Raw genomic sequence first — 23847 nt, forward strand, 5'->3', positions numbered from 1 at the left:
CCTCTCCGGTCCCTGCCTTCAGGAAGTGGCCCATCACACACGACTTCAGTGTTGTGTGTTAGTACGTCTTCCCATCCCGAACCCCAGAGATGGTGGCCTCTCCAGAATCTTTAAAAGAGGTAACAGCCCCATTCAGCGGGGCAGGTCAGATTTTTCTGGAAGGTTCACAGAGGAGTACAAAGGCCCAAGCCGAACCCACAGACGGGGTGAGAATTGGTGGGTTTGTCTGCCCAAGAAAAAGGAGACGCCGACAGGCCCCAGCGTCACGTTACTTGTTCACATGACCCTTGCTCTCGAGTGACCAGTGTCCACACTGGGGCTCTCCAAGTCCCATTCAGCTTCATGGCCCAGGGTGCGTGACCTGAGTCTTCCGTGGGCTTGAGCCTCGGAAGGAAGACTGGAAGTCCTTACTGGCTTTTTGGTATCAGACACCTGATTTATGCAAATATTTCCTCCCGATCCTTGGTTGTCTTTTCATGTTCTTGATAATGTCCTTGAACCGCAAGAGTTTTCGCTTTGATGGAGTCCAATTTATTTCCTCCTTTGGTTGACTGTGCTTTTTGCATCATACATAATCCAGGGTCATGAAGATTGATGCTTGTTTCTTCCGAAGAGTTTTTATGGTGTTAGCTCTTACATTTAGGTCTCTGAACCATTTTGAGTTCAATTTTTGTATACAAAGATCTGACAATTAAGTTTGCGAACTTGTTGCACTGATGTTGCTCACCTTTTTTTATATTAGAGGGATTATTCATTATGAATTTGTTAACCAAGTTTACTATTTGGAAGTGCAAAAGGCTGCGTGAAAAAGTTAGACAACCTGAACTTTTCGCCAACAATTCATGGCTCTTGCATCACAACAATGCACCAGCTCACACAGCACTGTCTGTGAGGGAGTTTATAGCCAGTAAACAAATCACTGTATTGGAACACCCTCCCTACTCACCTGATCTGGCCCCCAATGACTTCTTTCTTTACCCGAAGATAAAGGAAATATTGAAAGGAAGACATTTTGATGACATTCAGGACATCAAGGGTAATATGATGACAGCTCTGATGGCCTTTCCAGAAAAACAGCTCCAAAATTGCTTTGAAGAGTGGACTAGGCGCTGGCGTCGGTGCACAGCTTCCCAAGGGGAGGAGTTGGAATATGACCATAGTGATATTCAGCGATGAGGCATGGAGCACTTTTTCTAGGATGAGTTCGCGAGCTTAATTATCAGACTTCATATGGGTCTGAGGTAGGGAGGGATCCAGCTGCTTCCCACTGCACGTGGATGTGTAGCTGTCCCAGCTCACTTGCTTCTGTTTTCAAGGGGCTGAGCTGGATGGGGAGGAGGCAGCCCAATGGCAGAGCCTCACTGCAGATGTTACATTTGATAACTCGCCTTCTAACAGACAATTTTTTTAAGGGAAAACCAACACAGGGAAGACGTTCAGGTGTTAGAACCGACTTCTTGCCCTCAAGAGCATACGAGGCAAGAAGTCTAAACCTGTCTCACTGGTCGCTCGCTGGTACACGGGGGATTTTTTTTTAAAGTTTATGGAAGAGAATCAAAATTTTTCATCCATATCTGATTAGCCCACGTTAGTAAGATAGAGCCTAAGGGTAATTAAATGAATGTGCTGCTGTTACCCCCTCTGAAGCTGGCTGGCACAAAGGACTTTCTAGTAATAGTTGTTTTTCGTGTAAAGGAAAAAAGAAAAAAGACAGTGCACGGCACTTAAATTTAGTCAAACAGCAGTGTGCAGCGTATGAGTGAAAACAGCTTCTGCCAGATGGATAGGGGAGCATAAAATCCACCTGTAAATGGCCGTCCCCACAGAGAGGGCAGACGATTCTAGGGACACGCTCTCCTGAGAGCCATTGAGAACGGATCCCAGGAAGGGTTCACAAATGGAACAACTAACTCCTTGCGTGAACACAGGGATGCTGGGTGAGGGAGAGCCTGGTGCTGAGTTTGTACCAATATGTGAGGGCCTTGGGCTGGGCCCCAGCAGAAAGGAAGACAGCAGAAACTGTCCCCGACTCGTGGATTCCAGTCGTCACCAGGGCTGGAGTGCTGGTGGGGCCGGTGGGGAATCAATACTGACTTCATATGGAAACAGTCGCCTCTGTGGGACTGGGGGCAGCAGCTGGCTACAGCTTGTCCCTGGGGCACCTCTTGCCCCTCCCCCAGGACTGGGGTTGAGGGAGCCAGCTGACCGCGAGAGAATGCAGGGCTCACTCTCTGCCATCAGCAGTGAGGTGAGGCAGAATGCTTGTTGTGACCACTGTGCAGCCCAATAAATAATAGTGATTGTCACCATTCTGGAGAATTTGACAAGGTTTATCCCATCTGAATTCCTGGGAAAAACCTGAGCATTTCCCCTTTTTAAGCTGAAAAATCTGAGGCTCACTTCCCTAAGCGTGATGTTGGCGCGATGGGCCTCCCAGGGGGCTCCGGGGACCACATCACACCCCAAGCTGGCCCAGGCTTTGCATGTGGCTGTGCACTTGTGGGTGCTTTCCTGTCCCCAGCCGGTGCTGCACTTGGACCCACGCTGCTCTGCTGCCGAGCCGAGCCCCTTTCCTCTCTTGTGCTGCCTTCTGGGAAAGTCAAGGAAATTAATTCTTCTGCATGATTAAATGGGATGTAAATGTTCTTTGGTCCCAAGAGGATTTAAGCATAGCTATTAGGAATGGCTCTAACACACTCACAAGGGTAAAATTGAGTGGACAGAGAAATAAGGGCAGGAAAAGATGGAGCTGGGTGCTAAGGCCAGAACACAGCATTCCCTGCAGTGCTGTGCACGAGGACAGGTGGAAATTTCACTTGGAGCTTCCCAGCAACCAAAGTAAAAAGGGAAACAAGCTCACTTAAATAATTCACGTGGTGCACAAGAGGGGCCCGACAAGCCCACTGTTCAGAAGAAGCTTTTTCTGGGCAGTGGGGAGGTGGAGTTCTCCTGTCCTTGCCACCTGTCCAAAACAGCAGCAGCATCAATTCTGGGTTTGCAGTTTGCTTTCTTATCTTACTCCCCACCCCATGCCTCAACCTGTGCCTTCCTGTTCACAGGCTTAGCTGCCTGGTGACAGCTTCCAGCTTGTTGTCTTCTGATTTGTGTTCAAATTTTCACCAGGGCTTCATCCAGTCGAAGTTGCTAAGCTTCCGTGTCAGGTTTGGGTGGGCTGGGCTGCTTCTGCAGCTGGCAGTGACTTCCTGTCGGGTGCCTGCCTCTTAGGCCAGCCCTTTGGGAGGGATCGCCAAGTCCAAGGGAAAGTGGCGATTCTGCTCAGTCGACGGGGGCTGTGCCTAGAGGTGAATGCTGTCACCAGCAGCCCAGCGTGTGCCAGTCGGTTCTCCCTCCTTCAACAGTACTTAAAGCTGAACTCTCCACCTAACCAGCTTCCCCACTGGGTACTTTGTTAGATGCTTTTTTATTTGAAGGAATGAATACATCTTTGTGATGGGTTCTAGTGTTTTCCTGTGAACTGGGCTTTGAGCCTGGAACACTTCAGAAGTCATTAGATTTTAAGAAAAAGTTATAGAGGAAAAGAGCAGGGAGGGGACGTCCGACCAGCTGTTGCGCTTGGGAAAATCAGCTTCCTGGCTCCTCTGGGGCCCGAGGGCAGCACGCTTGGCCACCAGCCCACCAGACAGCGGGCCTGTTAAAGGGTCCTTAAGAGTCACTTTCCTTATTTGTTTTAGGGCCACAAGCAAAACCGAGTTAGCTGAAAGCCTTGGGCTTCTTCCGTCTCCGTGTGGGCCGCGGTGGCTGCTGGAGCCAGAAGCAGGGCAGTATTTTGTGTTTATGGGCCCTCGGCCCAGAAAACACAGAAAAATAAGGCTGGTGGGTCTGCCAGGCTCTTCAGGGACCTTTCTGGAGGGGCGCTTGCTGTCCGTTCCTCGGGTGCCAATGGCGTCAGTCCGTCTGATTCCAAGGGGTGAGGCAGCAGCCCAGGAGGGTGCCAGGCATACGTGGGCAGGCCTGCTCTCCGGGTGGCACGTCCTTGGCCCCAGCAGACCTTGGTGAGGCAAGCCTGCAAGGGCAGGTTTGTTCCCCAGCTGCTCTGGGGTCATGGACAGCCAGCCACCCGCCCTGCTGTCTGCTGCTGCCTGGCCCTGCAGGACCCCAACAGTTAACCCTGCTCTGCACCCACAGATTGTGCCGAAGGCCCTGCAGGGTGCGAGGACCCTCTAAAGGTTCACGTGGAGGGCAGTCGGGGTGGGCGAGTCCACGCTGTGAGTGGGTTGACTGCGGTTCCTGGGGTTCCTGTGAAGTCCCGTCAGCCCCGCAGGGGCCGGGAACACAGCGCCAGCAGCCTGCGGCGGGCGAGTGGGCGTGCAGTGCCTGCCTCTGCCAGGTTCCGCTGGCATCCGTTCTTTCTTTTCTCATCTTTATTTCATTTTATTTTTCTCAAACATCTCCTTCTGTTGTTGCCATGGGCACATTTGTAGAACTTGAGAAACATTCAAACGAAATACCCCAACAGCCTCCGCTGGCGATCCCCACACCGTGGGCAGGTGGCATCTTCCTGGAAGTACCTGAGGCTCCAGGGCCCTGATAGCCCATCTCCCCCCCCAGCTTTGGTGGAGGGTGACCACCACCGGGGGCGGGGCCACAACACTAAGATTCCTGTGCCTGCGCGGGACTAGACCATGCGGTGCGGCCCTCTGAACGCCGGCCAGCTGCTCAGAAAAGGCTCGATTTGGAGGACACACTTCTTGTTCCTTGCTTGTGGCCCTAGGTGTTTCTGCTGGGTTTTGTGGCAAAGCGTAATTTTAAGAGAAAACTGAGTTTGTCAGTGCCGGGATGGTCACACACCTGTGAGGATGGTGTCCCACCTGGCTGGCATTTCATCCAGCCCCGTTAATGAGCCAGATGACAAGTGTTTCTCGGCAATGAAGGAAGGCGGCGGGGGCAGGTTTTCTCAGGCTGCTCTGCAAAGCTGTCCCAGGCTGGGCCAAATCGCCCAGAGCTTCTGCGGAAGGATGTAGCACACACCTCCACCCTCCAGTCTCTGAAAGCCAAGGAAACGGACATGTGGTGACTGGTAAACACCCCACACACTCCAGGTATCTTCTGGGAAGGCGCCTGGTATGGGAGGTCTGATCAACAGGGACTCGCTTTTCTCAGCCGTCCTCCCACGAGGCCTCACAGTTGGCCATCGCTCCAGTGACTGTGTAGAAGGGATGTCCATGTCGTCGTCTGCCGTTCCTGTCCGCCACCCCTCCTCCCCCATCCATGCTGCTGGTGACGGGGGCCCTGGTTTTCTTGCACCCGTCGCCCTGAGCTACTCACAGCTCAGTCTTCTTAAGCCACCCCTGGTGGGAGTGGGGGGCCCACTTCCTGCTTCCAGGCCTGAGCCTGGCCAGTGCCTCAGCAATCCTGCCTGGCCAGAGGCCACCACCGGGGTGCTTCCTGTAAGGAAGGTCCTAGAAAGGCTTTTTCAGTGGAGTCCTGGGTTAATCCTCTTCGGGGCACAGATCAACGGCCAGGCTGACATTTCCTGGACCAGGTGTCTTATCGGCCAGGGCCATGGGTGCATGTTGGGTCTTAGGGCACGTTGGGAGGTGGCCACATGTCCCTGAGAGTGGCTTGGAAGTGGGGACTGTGCGCTCCTGGTCTCACCATCCTGTGGGGTTCTCTGACGTGCCTGGGTTGTGGCCTCCCGGTCTCTGTGGTCCTGAGGGCCCCAGGGGCCAACCAGCAGGACCGCAGGACGCAGAGTGGGCCCTGGGCCTGTCTCACTACCAAGGGTGGAAGGCTGTGTTTGCCTCTTCCCGGGGGGCCTGCCAGGTCACAGTGAGGGACACTTACCACCCAGGTGATTTGTCCTGCGGGCTGCAAAATCCTGAGGGACCCCAAAGGGAAATGTACCTCCCTACTGTGAGAAAGCCCCGGTGATGGGTCTTCATTTTGTGAGTTTCAAGCTGAGTCTCTGTAATTAATAGACACCTGGTGCTGTCATCAGAGAGGGGACCTTGCAGGCCTACCTTAGCCCAGGAAGGTGACATCACCTACCCTGTTTCCCCGAAAATAAGACCTAGCCGGACAATCAGCTCTAATGTGTCTTTTGGAGCAAAAATGAGTATAAGACCTGGTATTATTTTACTATAATAGAAGACCAGGAATAATACAATACAGTGCAATACAAATACAATACAATACAAACTACAATACAATATAATACAGCCTTATATTAATTTTTGTTCCATGTGACGCATTAGAGCTGGTTGTCCTGCGAGGTCTCATTTTCGGGGAAACACGGTCGTTGCTGGTCTGATGTTTGCGGCTCAGTCCAGGGCCCACGTATTCAGCTGAGCCAGTCGTGTAGGAGCAGCGAAGGGACAGAGTGGCTATCCCTAGTGACCCTGTGGGGAGCCGTGGGGATGAAGGCTTGGCCTCTGGTGGGAGACAGACCTGGATTTGAGTCCTGGCCCCAGCACTGTTCACTCTGTGACCTTGGGTGTTTGTCTCACCTCTCGGTGTCCACTTCCTCGTTGCTAAAACAGGGCGCTGGCTCGCACAAGGCGTGGCCCCAGGGTTTAAATGACAAAGTGGAGAAGTGCCAGGCGCAGCAACCCTTCTAAATAGGCACGAACCAATAGGACGGGCTTTGTTTCAGGGGACTGTCCCCACCTTGGGAAGCGGGAAGGTGAGTTGTGGAACCTCACCTGGGTGGGAAGCCAGTGGGAGCCCACACCGAGGGGTCAGCTGTTCCCCGGACTCAGAGTCTGGAGCCCTTGCTCCCAGGACCTCCCACCTGAGGCTGGGCCTTTGGGAAAATACCAACATGTGTCATGTTTTACCAAAAACAGAAGCAGAGCCTCACGGCCTTGGCTGCTTTGCTGTGGAATGGGCTTGCTTTTCAGCGATGTCCTTCTTGGTTCTTTCGGGCCGTTCAGTTGGGAGGGTCTTCTCTCACTTGGTCTGAGTGGGTGCTGGTCAACCTGCCCCTGGTGGAAAGTACCCGCTTTCCGGAACACTGGGTGCTTCTTCGGGACCAGAGGATGCGTCAGGAACACAGGAGGCTCCCTGGGGACTGGTGAGGGTGACGGTGGCCAAATGCTCAAAACCAGGAGCCGCCCGGAAAGGGTGCGTCCATCGGGCAGGCAGGGGGTGCCTGGACGTCCAGACAGCCTGAGGGGGCCAGGGTGTGAGTGTCAGAACGATTTGAAGCAGTGATAAGTTGGTTCTTGGTTTTGTTTTTAAGCTCTGCTGGAAAAAGGGAAAGTGTCTGCCCCTCTTCTCTGTTGAAGGTCCCCAGTGTGGTGTGGACGCTGCACAATTCAGGCTGCTGGGGCAGTTTCCCTGGGGTGCTGTAAGGGGCCAGTTAGTGACAACAGATGCTTGACTTTCCGGAGGTACAGAAGTTCTGCATTTTGTTGAACTAGGCGGTGTGGTTCCCAGCAGTCTAGACGTCTGCTTCCTGTATGGCCTGCTCTCTGTCCAGCTGTTAGCTGAGCTACAGGGGAGGTGGCCTGAGAGCATCTCGCTTGCAGGGCCATGACACATTAAGATCCATGTTTTATTTAAGCTCATCTACTTATCAGGGCCTTCCTGCGGCCATCTCTTAACAGAGCCTCCAGCTAACTTTGCAGAAAACACAAAAATCAGAGCTGAGGAGTGGCTTACAACCAGGCTCTCCCATGGGGCACACCGGCCTTCTGGGGGGCCCCCTTGGTGTAGGTGCCCCCGGAGACCAGCCCCTGGTTGTTCAGAGGGCCTGCCGAGGCCAGGTTTCTCCACACTTGTGCTTTTCCTGCTGGCTCTGGGCCGTTCACCTCTCAGCGCGTGCAGTGCAGTGGTTAGTACTCACAGCCCAGCAGAAGAATGGGTCCTGGGAGGGCAAGCTGCATTCAAGCTGCATTCAAGCTGCTGGCGCTCCTAGTGTGACAAGAGGGCAGGCTACGTGTGCCCTCCCTGCGCTGGCTTTCTTCCTGCCTGGTCGTACCACCCGTCACTGGAGGAAACGTGGGCACTGCTTGCGGTGCTGAGGGTACACCCAGTGAGGGTGCAGCCATCACGTCTGCCTTATTTTTAGAAGGTACTTCACTCTTCACTCCATTTTCTTCCCTAGTGCCAGTTGAAGCCAGGTCATTCTAATTCCACCTTGTTCTTTATTCCCACTGTTTTTCCAGTGCCTGGTCTGGGGCTAGCCCTCAGTCAGGGTTGAGTTAAATAATTACGTGCTGGGCGAGGTCCTAGACGGCTTGCTGTGGGGACACTGCAGAGCTCAGATTAGCCGGCCGTGCTCTGCCCGCAGACCCACCGCTCAGCCACCAGGCCTCCTGTGGACCCAGCCGCCTGTCCGGGCCTCGGTGCCCCACCTGTGGAATGCAAACCTCTGAAAGCTCCCTCCAGAGGGAGAGAAGTCTCTGGCAAGAGGCTCCGAGTGACCTGAGGCTAAGGGGGAGGTCGGAGAGCAGGGCTTCCTCTGGGAAAGACAGAGGAGAGGACGCTGTTTCAAGGGGCACACAGCGACACAGGAACAAAGATGAGACTTCCAATGGTGACTGCAATTTTCATTTTCACTTTAAAATAGTGCCACACTTAGCAACACACGTCTTGTTACGAATCAATGCCTTGAAGCTGCCCTCCGGACAGCCTGCTCCTGGGATCTTTCTCACAGAAGGCGAGGGGAGCCACCTATGGACCCTGGCCCTCTCCACAGTTGCCATGGGTGTGGGCACCTTCCCGGGGTCTCTGGAGACGGGGACACCATGGTCCCCGGGCCATTGCCGGCTTTCCAGCCCTGCTTTCCGAACAAACTCTAGCCACCTGCAGAACACGGGCTGTTGCTGAGATCGGGGTCTGACGGCCTAGAACAGGTTTTGTAACATGGGTAACAAACGTACTAACGATGGCGTCTCTCACCTCGACACGAGCCTCCGCGGCTGCCTTCCCCAGGCAGGCTCTGCCGAGTGGACCCCCCAACAAAGCCGTATTTGCCAGTTTAATGCTGCATGTCACACAGGGGCTCATTTCTGCCCCAACGTCTGCATCTGGCCCCTGGCTCACCCCAGTCATGAGTTTCAGCTCTAGATTGTGGAAATGCAAGCCTGTGAAATATGCCCCTTATCAGCCTGTCTATCTGATTCTGTGTCTGGGCTTCGAGAAATCGGCACTTGGGAGCTCAGCCACTGAGGGATGGGCCGTGCCGTGCCACAGGAAATGGCCTTTTAATTGGGGAGCAGCTGCATTTAGGGGAAGCTGTTGCTGCGGTGGTGTGAGACATGACCAGACCTCTGTGAAGGGGTCCAGGCTGGAGAGGCTGTGGGTGGGGGGGGTCTAAGGGTCCCTTCCGCCCGCTCCGGACGTCTGGGCGTTGTGAGGGTGGGAGCATGTGTGCTGCCTTCTCCCACCTTGCAGGTCGAGGGAGCTGGTGACCCATGTGAGTGACTGTCCCAGCGCCTCTTGCTAAACGTGCTGGCTCTAAATTTTGTGTCAGATCTAAGGCGTGCACGTCTCCGTATCTGGGTCTTCCCAGGGCCTGTTCTGGTGTCGGCTGTCAGGAGAGCTGATGCCATCCCAGGGAACTTCAACAACTGCCTTCGGGCTCCAGACGTTCCCCTGGCTCCTCTGACTCCTGCAGCTGTGAAGACTTGTGCACAGTTGGGCTACTTTGGCAGATGCTTCCCCACGGTGGTCCCAGCCCATGTGTGTGGCTACAGCGGCCTCAGGGCAGCCCCAGCGTACTCGGCCAGCTGTCAGGTGAGCAGGGAGGTGGCCGAGCGGTCCACACGTGTGACTGTCATCCACCGATCCCGGCCAGCCCGCCAGGTTCCGAGGCTGCTGCCATGTCAGAAGGCTTCGGTGAAATCTGGTCTTTTGTAAGACGAGGCCTCTGCCTGCTGGGTCACCCACGGTTGTTGTAGCCACTTTGCTTTGGGGTAAAACAGCTCAATTCCTAAAATGCCAGAAGCGGCAGGATCATGGGTCTGGGTCAGTTTGGTTGTTGAGTTGCCGGCAGCAGAAAGCACGTCACACCTCTAGACAGCTCGTCCTCCGGCAGGAAGGCTATCAGCCGGACTCACTGTGTCCAGGAAGGCCAGGAGGGGTCAGAGACACCGCAGGGCGGCTTTGTGTGCCAGGACCAACCTTCTCCCCCTCGGTCACTCTGCTCAGGGAAGCACAGCCCATTCTACCGCCTGCAGCCCTGTCAGCCTGTGTCGCCTGAGGAAGAAGCAACTCCCGAGGGGAAATGGGTGGTGGTGTCCGGATATGGTGGTGTGATGGCTGGATGGCCAGAAAGCCAGCCAGGCCTCCCTGGAGACCTCCTCTTTCCCCCTCGGAATCCATGAGGCCTTTGGACGTGGTGTTCACTGGGCAACTGGCAACTCAGAACTCCAGCGACTTGGCCTGGTGTCACTGTTTGCACTAAATGCAACTGTTTATATGCAGCTACAGCTCTGGGCAGTACCAGGCCCGGGGAGGCACATCAGAGCTGGCCTCGAGCTCGCGGATTGCGTCCCCTGCAATGAGCATGTCCCTGCTTGGGCAGAGACCAGCCTGAAACCAGCTAGTAACTGACACCAGGGGAGTCACCAAGCTTTCTGCAAAGTTAATACTGGACAAGGTGCCGAGAGTAAAGAAAGCACTGATACACTTTCCGTGATGTCCGGTTGCAGCTGGACGCATTCTGAAATGGGTGGGGCGAGTCCATCGCGGGGAAGGGAGCTGCAGAAAGGAAGTGGTCGTTTGACTGGAGGGCCACCAGGACCGTCTGCTCCTCAGCAGCAGGTGTCTCCTCCATCTGCTGGGTCCCTGGACCGTGCGGGATGGCTGTCATTACTCCTCTGCTGCTCCTTAATGTGCCCGTGGTTCTGTCTCCCTCCCTGTAACGTGGGAGTACGGGCGACGCTGGGGTTGTTTTCGGTGTTGGGGCTTGAGCAGTGTCTGGTCATTGGTAGCCTAACTTTTGATCACAAACCTCAGTTTTTAGTGACTTTTGTTAAACATTGTGCCTTGGTCTTCTCCCCCAAATTCCGCTGACTATAGGGGATACAGGACACTCCCTTCAAGCCTGGGGGCCAGCCCCTGAGTTGGTACCCCATTTCCCATAGTCCCTTAGAGGGTCATTTGCCATATTAATGTGTATAGTAGATCCTAACCTATAATATGTGATTTACTGAAAACTGTTCAAATTGTCAGAAGCACTGAAGGATGTGTTGGTCATTGTGGGATGGGAGGCAACGTCCCTTTGCAGCTTCAGTTCCCTGGCACCTCCTGGGCTTCTGGGAGCCTCTGCCTCCGACTCCAGCAAGACTGTAGGGGGGGCGGGTGCTGAGCAGGGTGGCTTGAATTTAACTGGGTTCCCCAGTGTGCTGGTACCGAGTGCCTTCTGGCCTGAGGGAGCATGTGTAGCTTGTCCCTTTCTTTACAGAAGCAAACCTTGGCCGTGGCCCAGCTACGCTTTCTCTTATCCTCAGTGCTGGGGCTCCCCTGTGGCCCCCTAAGAGCCTGGTTCTCAGCATCCATACACGGGGCTCCTTGTACCTCACACAGGACACGTGATTCCCGTCCACTGCCACCACCCGCCCAGCGTCCTTCCCTGGGCCGCGCCCCTCTGAGCATACGGCACCTGTGGGTCTCAGGGAGCAGCCCCAGCTGCGTTCTTCTGGCCCAGCCTAGATGAGGGCAAAGGCTGGGTTTCGCCAAAGAGAAAAGCAACCCAAGTTAGGGAGGGAGGCGATCACTAGGCAACCTGGAATGTGTTTCCCAGGTAACGGGATGCATGCACTGGCTGTGGATGGACTTCTTGTGGTGACAGCCCCGAAGCCTCCAGAATTCTTGGATGCCTCTAGGTCCTGCCGTCGTTTTCCTGTGTGGTTGCTTTTTAATTAACAACTTGGGTTTCTTACCATGATTGTGAGCTCTGCAAACATTGTCCGATTAACCCTCCTGCCAGCAGCATCCCCGCGAGTCAGGTCGGTGCTCCTCACTCACGCTGTGAGAGGGACAGCCTGGAGCAAGCGAGCCTATCTGCCCACGCAGTCCAGTACTGCCAGTCCCACAGGAGTCCGACCCTGGGCTTCCTTCTGGGTGTGAGGGGAGGAAGAATCTGCAGTAGGGCACGGGCCATCTCACCATTGTCTTGGCAGAAGTAGGAGCTTTAGTGCGTGGACCCTGGGATGGCACCAGCTGCCCCTCCTTTCAGCTGCTTCCATCCAGCGAGATGCTTTCCACCCCATGTCTCAGTTGCCTCGTCTGTTAACAGGAATGGAGGTGTGAAGATGAAATGAGAGAGTGGATTCCATGTGCAATTACTGCTCCCTTCCCTCTCTGCAAGGTCAGGAGTAGGGGAGCTCTGGGCCCTGTCTGAAGACACCCTGGGTCTTTGGGGGGAACCTCTCCCGTTGGCACACATCTCCCTCTGCCTCTTGTGGGATGGACCTGCCATGGTCATCAAGGGCCAGTGAAGACAGGTGGTAGGTAGGGGCCCGTCCCTGCCCAGTACAGACGATGTTGGGGTCAGCTTCACGTGGATGCCTGCTTTGGGCATCGGGGTCTTGGGAGGCAGGTGGCGCTCAGCTGCCACTCACAGGCTTGGAGGGACCGTGATTGCTTGTGACCCAGCCCACAATGGACAGAGCCGCCCAGAGGTGGCCCTCGCCACCCCGGCTAAGATGAAACGCTTTTCTCTGTTCCCTGTTCAGAGATGGTCGTCCCCAGGTGCTACAGCTGTGGTTGGGAGCTGTCCAGGGCAGAGGCCACCGTGCAGCAGTCATGTGGGTACCCTCGGCGTGTGCACCGGGGTGGGAATGTGGCCACAGCTCCAGATGGGGGACCTCGCTCCGCTTCTTACTCAAGTAGCTTGGTAATGAACGCTGGTTGTCAAGTAGGGCCCTCCCACGTCGGGCCCAGTGGGCCCCACCCAGTGGCCATTTCAGAGCTGCCAGGACAGGAGCCCTTCAGGTGGATCCAGGCTACGAGGCAGAGGCCATGCAGACGGGCGCAGCCTGGGCCAGTGGCTGCTGGAGCCGCAGGTGCCACAGGACCCCGTCAGGCCTGGTGGCCCAGGTAGCCGCTATAGAACAGGACAAGTAGGTTCTATGCTGGAGGAAGGAAACCAAATGGCCGAGCTACAACCAGACTTTACCTGCACATCTAAAAGCTTAAGTAAGATGCACGGAAAGCTGTCTTGTCACTTGTAACCTATGACATGAAACATTTCCGACTGGATGTGAGGAACGGAGTTGCCCCATCCTGGCCACCTCGGAGCTGAGGTTGCTCCTGAAGCCCGTGGTTGGTTCTCACTCGGCCAGGGGTGGGTCGTGGTGCTATGACGTGGAGGTGAAGGTGTGGGGGTGGGGGGAGCAAAATCCAAGACCTGCCAGTGTGTGAATTTGAAAGGAATGGTTGGTTAGAGAAAATGCTGCTTTTCAGTGCAGAGGAGGAAGTGCCCGGGCTGGTAGGCACCTCGTGGCAGAGGGCACACACTCCTCTGTCACTTGGGTTGGAGGCATTGCCGCCGCCCTGGGCCCCCCGCTGTGGGGACAGGTGCCCTTGGCCTCTGTTGGGCAGCAGCAGGTCGTATGTTGCTGACTGGTCGCTGTACCTGATGAGCGTGACTCGCTCTGTGGTGAGAAATTCCATGTTCTGTCTCGAGTCCCCAGCGTGCCCTCACGCACACCTTCTCCACCGAGGTGGACCAGCCCAGGGGAGGGGCGGGAAGCCATGCCCAGGGCTCCAGTTTCCACTCGAGGTTTCTTCAGGAAGCTCCTGCGGGTTTCAGGCACCTTCACGTGGCCCTCCCTCCCATTGCATTTTCTCCCCTCATGTGTGTTTGGAAGGACAGTGGTGCCGGGAGGGAGGCACAGGTACAGGGAGGCACAGCCCAGGTGCTCCAGCCTCAGGTGAGTTGGGAGTCTGCTCCCGTCTCGTACCCAAAGGACTCTGGGCCTTGGTCGTGGCTTGGGACTGGGTGGGGTGGCTCCTGCGCTGGCTCTTGTGGCGGCAGCAGTTGTGGCTTGAGCAGATTCCCTGTGGAGATGGGGTTAGCTCCAGCGTCTGTCAGCCATGTACGTGTGAGTCGTTCATCGAGGCCCAGGTCCCCTCCTGGGGCCCACCCCCTACAGGCCCAGCAGCCAACACAGCATGTTACCTTCCGCAGTCAAGTGAGCTGCACAGATGTCCCCACTGGGTCTCCTTGGTTTGTCCCAGAATCTCCCCCGACGGCTCCAAAGTGACCTGTGCTCTTTGAGCCCAGGGGAGCCAGTGTGGGAGGGTGCACCCCTCACTACTCTGTGGGCTCACCATGAGCCTGGGGGAGTCCTGCAGACCTGACAGGTATGTGGATGGGGTGGGCCGGGGCTCCTCACTGGGAACCACAGCACGTGGAAGAGACCTGGACCCTCAGTGCATCGTCCCACGGTGTGGGACAGGCCACTGAGTCCGCCCCCTCCCCCCGCAGGTATCCGTCCCCAGATCATGAACGGCCCCCTGCACCCCCGCCCCCTGGTGGCGCTGCTGGACGGCAGAGACTGCACTGTGGAGATGCCCATCCTGAAGGACCTGGCCACTGTGGCCTTCTGTGACGCGCAGTCCACTCAGGAGATCCACGAGAAGGTGGGCCCCCGCCCGCAGGTCCAGTGGCCGCCGCTGGCCCTCAGGGAGCAGCTGTTCCTCACGCTGATACTTCCCTCCTGATCCCACCCTCAGGCCTTCCCTGGATGGTCATTCTCACCTTTCCCCCAACTGTCAGCTCTCAGGCCTCCCTGTCCCCCCCATTGTGTCCCCCAGAGTCACTGATGGGCCCCTGAAAAGCACAGCCACAGGCCACCCCCAGGGGTGGGGGCTGTCATCCCAAGACCTTGTCCTCAGTGGGTCATGTTCCAACCAGACCCTCTGCTGAGGGCCCGGGTGGCGGAGGAGCCTCCAGCTGTGCTCTGCTCGCCCGTCACAGGTTTTGAACGAAGCCGTGGGCGCCATGATGTACCACACCATCACGCTCACCCGGGAGGACCTGGAGAAGTTCAAGGCCCTGAGGGTCATCGTGCGGATCGGCAGCGGCTACGACAACGTGGACATCAAGGCAGCCGGGGAGCTCGGTGAGCGCGGCCGGGACGGGCTGGTGGGAAGGACGGGGCCAGAGGTGCAGAGGGCACGGGCAGTGACCATACCTCCATGTTGTCCGGCCAGGACTCACCACCCCGATACAGCGGTGCTGGGCACTCCGCTCAGGGCTCCTCCAGGCCTTCTTGGCAGGTGGACCTCCAGCGGGCAGCTCCTGCCCAGCCCTTGCCATTGGTCTGTCCAAAGCCAAGCACAGGCCGCAGGTGGGCACCTCCAGGCAGGTCTGACGCTTCATGATGGTGCTGCTCGGTGCCCTGCAGTCCTACGTGGTCTGGCAGTGTGGCTGTGGCAGGTTGGGGTTGCCACACTGTGGAACCCCAAAGCAGAAGGCCAGAGGCTGTCATCCTCCAAGTGCCGTTCTTCCTCTCCCCTGTCCTGGACGTGGGGAGCTGTGTGGCACATGGCTCAGAAGATGGAACCTGGTTTTTGTGGTTCCCCGCTGGCCAGGCTCCATCATCTCAGCCCCCCTCGGGGGCAATTTGGCCGTGCACAAGAGTTGAAGAGGTTGTACCAGCCTGTAGACTCATTACAGGGCCTGGGGAAGTGATGGCTCCCGCCTCTGCCCTAAGCATCTGCTTCCAGCCTCGGCGGCACTCTGAGCCCCTCTTTGTTGCAACAGAGAAACTTGGGAGGACGTGAGTCTTCAGAGGCAAATCTAGTATAAACTAAAACTTGCCATTTTTCTGTGGCACCACCAAGAATATTTTTGTTCGAAAACAAATGTTCTTTGTGCTCTCAGGAGAGCTGAAATCCCAAGTTCGAACAGCGACCGAGAACATGGTTTAACACGCTAGGAGAGGTGTTCTCAGATGCGTTTCCCTTCACACACCTCGTTTCCACAGCACGCCTGCGCCTCACAAAACAGCTCCTGGCAACATGTCGAGGGCGGCATTAAGGTCAAGTTTCCTTGAGGGAACCAGCCGCTTCCTTCCAGGGAGGGGTGGGAGGGCCTCGGCCTGTTTCTCCCAGTGCAGAAGCAGCTCACCACACACCTGTATGCAGCGAGGGGTGGGGGGCTCTGTCCCCAGAGTCCTGTAGCCACAGAAGACTGCCAGGGCCCACAATTTTGAAAAATGTAGAAGGGACTTCAGCGGTGGCATTTTCATTGATCCTGGTCCGATCTGATAAGGAAGCCGCTTGGGGACATCTGCTGGGCCGTTTTCCAATGTGGCACTGGAGGAGGAAACCACCCCCAGCCGTCCTTTGTCTCCAGTGGCGCTTCACAGCACATGCGACCCGCAGACCTTCTGTAATGAGGGCAGAACAGCAGGTGGCTGCAGGTGTGCCCCTCCTGAAAGCGCTGAAGGGGCAGTTGTGTCCTGTTTCGTGGGGGGCGGGGGCAGCTCCCTTTCCAGCGCACACAGAAGCCCTTTCATGAAGCCTTCGGGGGCCCAGGGCACCTCTGCCTCAGCCCAGACATGATGAGCACGGCTCAGGAAACCAGTGTTTGACCTGTTGCAGGTGAGGATGGTACCTGCGGCAGGTAGAGATTCTGCAGTGTCTCCCCGAGGACCAGGAAGAAGGCGGGGAGGTGGCTGGAGGCCTCGAGGAGCCAGGGCCCAGGGCGGGGGATAGGGGGCTCCAAGCCCCCCACGTGCTCTCACTCGGGTGCCTTCCTAGCAAGCTCAGTTATCTCGTTTCCAGTCTGGTCTAGTTCAGAAGGGGAGAAAGCATTGACAGAAAAACCTGCTGAGCTGTGTTGGGCGCAGTCCTGCTCTGTGGGCGCCAGAAGCTTGTCCTGTGGCGTTTGGAGAAGCGCACTGAAGGCAGACCATGCCCACTGACCTGAAGAACGGTTCGGAAAGTTCCGCCTCAACAGGGTGATCAAGACCTGTTTCTGAAGGAAAGTGCATTGCATCCAGGCTAGACGCAGCCCAGGCCCACGCACACACTGGTCTCAGGCTCTTCGCACAGGCCCTGGGCCACCAGAGCTCAATCCCAAGTTCTGGTGTGAAGGCTGATTCTCAGCTCGTTTCCCGGGGCGCAAGCCAGTTCCTGGGCCCACTGGCTGGCTGAGCTGCGGCAGTGTCCACGCTCGGCTCTTCCGCTGCTGGACCGTCCACTTGGCTTTGGCCAGAACAAACCGAGCCCCTGGGAGGAATAAGAGTCATCCCACCTGCCGAAAGATCTTAAACCTCTGGCACCTGCCTCCCTCTGTGCCAACAGCAACACTTCTGTGGCTTCTAGTCCAGCCTGAACTGTGTACCTGGTTATTTCTGAGGAAGCAGATCCCTGTGGGCAGCCTGCCGACTTCCGGCTCATGGCAGGTCCGTCAGCTGCAATCTCCTTGAGACACTTGGTCCCCTGATTGGTGGCCCTGACCCTGCACCTCAGGGAAGCCCTCGGGGCATCGTGGCAGCTGCTGGACGGGCCGCTCTGCACAGTAGGTGCTCTGCCCGTCCAACCAGTTGCCTTGGCTCTGTCCCACCCCTGGCTTGAGAAGACAGAGGAATGCAGAGCTGCCTTCCAGCAGCCTGGCCCTGCCTCCCTGGGTGTCCCTCCTGTGGTCCCACATCTGCCATTAAGAGGGAGCCGTGTGAGCTAGCCCACCATGCTTCCTTGGACACCTGTGCCCCTCCTCAGAAAGTGGCTTGACGGGCATCCCCCACCTGGGCTCCGAACCCCCCACCATGGGGCCCCCTGCCTGGTGAGGCCCCTGCTCTCTGCTGCATCCCAGCCTGTGCCAGGGGCAGGAGGGCTGGATCGAAGCCTGTTGGGCAGCTGGGAGGGGCTGTTCCCAGCCCGGCCCCCTGCTCCCCTGCCATGTCTGGCAAACATTCAGATTCTTCCCCAAAACACCCTCCCCCCAAGGAAGGTCAGTGACCAGACCTTTCCTGCCTGAGACTTGAGGATGTTCTCCCAGAAGCCCCTGGTCACAGGCCCTCGTATTGGGAGGCTCTTGGCTCTCGTCCGTTCCTCACACCGAGCCTGAGGCCTGGCCTCCCCAGCTGCGCTCAGCCCCTGAAGCTCTTGCACAAAGTAGGGCCGCACCCTGCTGTTTCCTTTCTGCCAGAGCAGGATGTGGTCAGGGGCCTCTGAGCAAACATGGCTGGACTCAGGGCTCTGCTCCTTGGGGTCCCGGCCTGGCCCATGGGCCTGAGTTGGGGTGGAGGGGTTCTGATTTTTCTGTCTTCTTTTAAAAACATGTTCATTGCGTTAGACTCATAAAGTACCAGGAAACAGACAGTATCCCTACCCCGCCCTGCCCAGAAGGGGTCCCAGAGGGTGCACTGCACACTGGCCGGCCAGGGCGAGTGTCCTGCTGCATGGCACTGCATGTGGACGGTGGTCAGAGCTGGCTCCTTGGCCCTCCAACTGCCCACGGCTCACTTCTGGAAACGGGTCTGAAAGCACAGAGTGGTCAGGACAGGGTCAGTGGGGACTTCAGGGTGAGCCAAGCCCTGGACAGAAGTGGGGGGAGCAACGGATGTGGGAGCCTGGAGGGCCCCTGAGCATCAGAGCCAGAGGGCCTGTGTCCCCTGGGTGACAAGTGGACCTCAGAGACCCTGACCTGCCCCGGGGCCACACGCCCCATGAAAGGCTGAGTGGGCTGGCTCTGCTGGTGGACGGGGGCCCGGGGCTCCCCACACAGCTTGGAGAGTTCTCATCACAGGCCTCCTTTTGCAGGAATCGCCGTGTGCAACATCCCATCAGCAGCAGTGGAAGAGACGGCTGATTCCACCATCTGCCACATCCTCAACCTGTACCGGAGGAACACGTGGCTGTACCAGGCCCTGCGGGAGGGCACACGGGTGCAGAGTGTCGAGCAAATCCGGGAGGTCGCCTCAGGAGCGGCCCGCATCCGCGGGGAGACGCTGGGCCTCATTGGCTTTGGTATATGCACTGCTCTGCCCTGTCCCCGCCCCCGCCCCCCAACCAGACCTGGCTCAGGGATCCCGCAGGAGAGGAAGGCCCGGCCCTTCCTGGAGGAGCCCAGGGGGAGCACATCCCTGGGAGTGGGGTTCCCTGCAGCAGTGCCTGTGGCCGGAATTTGATGTCAGCCCCGGAAGGGTCATCAGGAACCCCCCCACCCCCACCCCTGTGACAGCCACATGGGGTGGGAGGTCAGGGGTCAGACTGAGCAGGGAACTTCTCCAGAGGTAAGGTCTGGGCTGCTTCTGGAAGAAGGGGTCTGATGTGGCCCGGGAGAGAGGGCTCAGCAGGAGGGCACTCAGGTGTTGGCAGCGGGAAGGGACTGTGTCGCACTGGCCTGGGCAGTGGTGCTTCATGGAGAAACACGCAGCAGGCTTAGGGCTCGAACAGGGGCTGGTGGTTGAGCAGAGACCCGGACAGTGGACAAGGCCTGGAGCCCGGAGGCCTCCAGTGCCAGGCTGGGTGGCAGCGTGGGGGCTAGAAAGATTGAGTGAGAAGGTGGTGCGGTCAGGGCATCAGCTTGGAAAGCTCACATGAGAGAAGGGCCAGGGAAGGTTCCTGAAGTCACCTGTTGTCCAAGGAAAGACGAGCTGTGATGGAAAGCAGCCTGATGGCACGGCCGTTGGCAGCACGGGCCCAAGTAGGGTTCCCACATTGCAGTAGGGTCTTGCTTGTCACTGATGAACCTCAGCCACAGCCTGTAGTGGCTCTGTGACCTTGAGGGGGTTACTTGACCTGGGAATGGAGTGATACACAGCAGCTGTCCCTTAGGACTCAGACAAGGATGGGGGAAGTGCATTGGTGGGTAGTGAGGTGCTGGGCCTGGCTCTCGGAAGGCTCCCCGAGCACACTCGGCCTCAGCCCGGAGCTGTTTCCAGATCAGTGAGGGTCAGGACCCCTGGGGTGGCCTGGGTGCCAGTTTGAACGAGGTCAAAGGAGCTGGGTTTCTTCCAGGAGCGCCCGTCTTTCCAGCTCTGGGTCTGAGTTTCAGAACCCAGGTGTTGGGAGCGATCGCACTCAGGAGTCTTCTTTCGTTTTTCTGGAATGGACACTGCAACGTGACAGGAATGAAGATGAGGTGTGAGGGCGGCAGGGCCCTCTGCTGGTACCCTCCAGGTTTCCCACTGCTCTTAGAGCAACGTGAAGGGGCTCTCAGAGAGGATTCTTTGGGCCTGTGCATTCTTAAGGGGCCTCAGGTGGGCTCTGGCCAGAACCCACAGCCTCGAGTTGTGAGTGGCCCAACCATGTGGTGGCAGCCTCGCTGGCAGAACACTTGTTTCAGTGGCTCCTCACTCCAGCCATCACAGCAAGTTCTTATGGGGTGTTTTCTTTGGCTGGGCCCTTTGCCTTCCATTTCTTGAAGACCTTTTCAGTACCCTGAGGCCAGTCCGTGGTTTCAGATTTGTTTGCTCAAGACTGTAAATACTGCCAGTCCCAGTTCCCCATCCAGACTGACTGGTGTCTCCTTGCTACCTTTTCAGGTCTCCGTATCCTTTCAGAACTGTGATGGGGGGACGACAGGGTCCTAGGCAGCCTCACCACGGCTGCTGCCATCCTGTTAGGGGCTGAAAGCATTCACTTGCCTAAGGCTCGGCTGGGAAGCAGCTGCGGAGCCCAGCATGTGGGGCAAGCGCCCCTGCACGCCCGCCTCCTGCCGTGGTGCAGGGGCCTGGGCGGGGAGGTCCTGGGCTGGTGGTGGATGCTGCTCCAGGGCAGCCTCCGCCTGGGACCACGCACAGAAATTTGAAGGAAAAGCCAGCCAGTGGTAGCAGTGGCTTTTTTTTTTAAAGACCAAAACAATTGGGTTCTCCTTTCCAAGGCTAGGGTTTCATTGAGTCGGAATTAAGTCATTAGGTCTTGTAAAATTCAGTCAGGAAACCTTGGGGCTAAAGTAGAAGTCGGTGAAAATGAGGGTTTGTGGATTCTTGAAAAGCAAAGCCCTTGGGAAATAATGCCCAGGCAGTCAGCATTTTTGTGTTGAAATCGGGGCCTGATGCTCAAGCCCTGGGAGCTGCTGCCAGGAAGCTCCACCTGACATTAAAATGTGTTAGAACATGGAAGGAAGGAGGGCCCACGAAAAGCCAGGGAGGACGGCATTACCTGGATGGGCATGAGCTCACAGCAGCCACGTGATGGCACCCCTAGGCCCGTATTTCACGTACATCAGAGGGCGAAGTTTAAGGCCATAGTCACGATTCCCTCCACGCTGCCACCATTCACACACCTGCTCCTCTGCGGGGGGGTGGCTGCGGCTCCTGGTTTGCTGCCTCCAAGTGGTGACATTGAAAGGGGGTGACAGGAGGGAAATGTGATGACCCTGCAGCTGTCCCTCTTGATGAGAATGACCTTGTGAGACCATTGCCTCCACCATGGCTTTGGCTCAGTCGTGCCAAATGAGATGGCGGGTGAGGAGTGGGACCGCCCACCACCACGCCACTCTCCCATGGGCTTCTTGTTGGGGAGGCATCTTCCCTTGTGCTTTTCTCCATCCATGAATGTTTGAGCAGTGGTTTTAGATCAAGTTTATTCTGTGCTCTTCCCCAGTCAGCCCATTCACTCAAACCGTTTTATTTTCGAGCTGAAAACTGCTCTGGGAAGCAAGAGGCGCGGCTCTTGGGATCAGGGGGTTTGTGCAAACCATGGCTACTTGGGAATCAGGGAGACTTTCGTGTCTTGTTAGGTGACATTGGTGTCGAACTTGCTGGGGCCCAGGCTGGAGGCTGAGGAGGGGAGTGTGGCTCCACCAGTGGGTCAGAGAATTACATGTCCCCACCCTTCAACGCAGGCTATTTCCCATGCCGATTTGTGCTCAGGCCAGGCTGCAGAGTCAGTTGGATCATTTTATTCCCTCTGTGCACAAACCCAGTGGCAATTAGGCCAGAGAATGTGCCATTAGAGAGCAATAAAGGAATGAAGGTCAGGTTAAGAAGCCTGCTGTGTAAACAAAATGGGGAGAGAGAAATGTGAATGGAAGACTATTGGTGAAGATTGGAGGTGGGGAGGGGCATATGGAATTCACTGACATATTCACGCTAATTGTAGTTTATGTTTGAAAATGTACATAACAGGAACTTAAAAAAAAAAAAAAAAACACCTGGTGGCCAACAGGTGACACTAACTGTATCCTCACCCAGGAAGCTTGAGAAGGGCTGGTCTCGGCATCGCCGAGCTTTGGGCGCACAGGCCCTCCTCCGCCAGCAGACTGACTGGTCCCATTGCAGTAGGGACTGCAAGCCCAGCCCCAGGTCCCAGCAATAATGGAGCTGGCACGACGGGCTGGGGCTCCTAGGGGACGTGACAGTGCCCGGCATCGGGAGCCGAAGCTCGGCCAGAGCCCGCTCACCTGGATGCTCTCTTTTGCACAGGTCGCACGGGGCAGGCCGTCGCTGTTCGAGCCAAGGCCTTTGGATTCAGCGTCGTCTTCTATGACCCCTACTTGCAGGACGGGATCGAGCGGTCCCTGGGCGTGCAGAGGGTGTACACCCTGCAGGACTTACTGTATCAGAGCGACTGCGTCTCCTTGCACTGTAATCTCAACGAGCATAACCACCATCTCATCAATGACTTTACTATAAAGCAGGTAATTTGAAATACACACCCTCAGACCCTGGAAACTGCTATCAAAAGAGGGGATGGGAAATGGTCCGTGGACGCAGCAGTGAACAGGGAACCAAGTCCCTTGAGACACATCAGTGAGGAGCCAGGTGAGGCCCCTTCCATGGGATGGGCCCTTTTAAACGGGGACAGGAGCTGGTCCAGGACCAAGCGTGGGCGTGTGGTCCAAGAAGTGACACCCAGGTCACAGCTGCAACTCCTGATCAGCAGAACTGACCCCTGGCCTCCAGCTGTCACCGAGACCCCACACTCATTTCCCCCAAACTGCTGCACACAATTCAACAGCCAAACCCACAAAACTGGCCTGCAGCTTTCTTCTCCAAGTCTCGGCGCCCGCGCCGCCTCTTCCGCTCTGGCAGCCAGCCAGCATCCGTCTAACCGGCTTTTCCCTCCCACAGATGAGGCAAGGTGCGTTTCTGGTGAACGCGGCCCGCGGAGGACTGGTGGACGAGAAAGCCTTAGCCCAGGCGCTCAAGGAAGGCAGGATACGAGGGGCGGCCCTCGACGTGCACGAGTCGGAGCCTTTCAGGTGGGTCCCAGCCGACAGCTGGGTGTTTGCGCGTAGCCCAGGCTGCCGATTCAGCACCGCTTTTGCACCTGACGCCACCTGGGTAGGGAGCTAGATCCAGCCTCCGTTCTTCTCAGGGCTGTGCTTTCTATCTGTAAACGGGCCAGAAGGCCCCACAGGTAATCAGAAAAGGGAGAGGCAGGGAAGTGATGGTGTGGTGGGCTGGGTCTGCAGCCGGGCAGGCTTCATCTGCCCTGAGCTGTGGTGCTCTGCCTGGAGGCAAGCCAGCCCTGCACAGGATCGTTCTTCTTTCTCTGTCCTGATTACTCCTGACACTAATTACAGAACAGTTGTAATGAGAATGGTCTTCAATTCCCAACCCTTAGGAAGTACTCCACAAATGCCCCTTTCCCATCTGTGGAGCCAGAACCCCTTGGGTGAGGAGGCTGGCGGGTGGCATGCGTTCAGCTTCGCATTCACTGGGTTTTGTACATTTCTCTAGCTTTGCTCAGGGTCCCTTGAAAGACGCACCGAATCTCATTTGTACGCCCCACACAGCCTGGTATAGTGAACAAGCGTCACTGGAGATGCGGGAGGCCGCTGCCACGGAGATCCGCCGGGCAATCACAGGTGAGCCCCCCAGCCCGGCAGCACAGCCACCTCTAATCCTGGTGACAGACGCACGACGAGAGGGATTACCCGGGCTTGCTATGGGCAGAAATCATTTTTCAGGTTGATTGGATTTTGAATGAGTTGGGCCTTGTCTATGCACAGCCCAAATTAAA

General features: G+C 56.8%; 1 protein-coding gene across 8 annotated transcripts in view; it reads left to right on the forward strand.

Moving 5' to 3' along the window:
• CTBP2 (C-terminal binding protein 2) overlaps positions 1 to 23847 on the forward strand; it is a 155177-nt gene that overhangs the window by 127727 nt on the left and 3603 nt on the right. For all 8 annotated transcript variants that reach the window (XM_074338824.1, XM_019742176.2, XM_019742174.2 and 5 more), the window contains 6 exons: positions 14405 to 14559; positions 14897 to 15041; positions 18694 to 18900; positions 22305 to 22519; positions 22953 to 23083; positions 23565 to 23692. In XM_074338824.1, coding sequence (XP_074194925.1) covers positions 14405 to 14559; positions 14897 to 15041; positions 18694 to 18900; positions 22305 to 22519; positions 22953 to 23083; positions 23565 to 23692 — 981 coding nt within the window. The remainder of the gene's footprint in view (positions 1 to 14404; positions 14560 to 14896; positions 15042 to 18693; positions 18901 to 22304; positions 22520 to 22952; positions 23084 to 23564; positions 23693 to 23847) is intronic.

This window comes from Rhinolophus sinicus, linkage group LG07 (genome assembly GCF_036562045.2).
Source record: "Rhinolophus sinicus isolate RSC01 linkage group LG07, ASM3656204v1, whole genome shotgun sequence".
Lineage (NCBI taxonomy): Eukaryota > Metazoa > Chordata > Mammalia > Chiroptera > Rhinolophidae > Rhinolophus > Rhinolophus sinicus.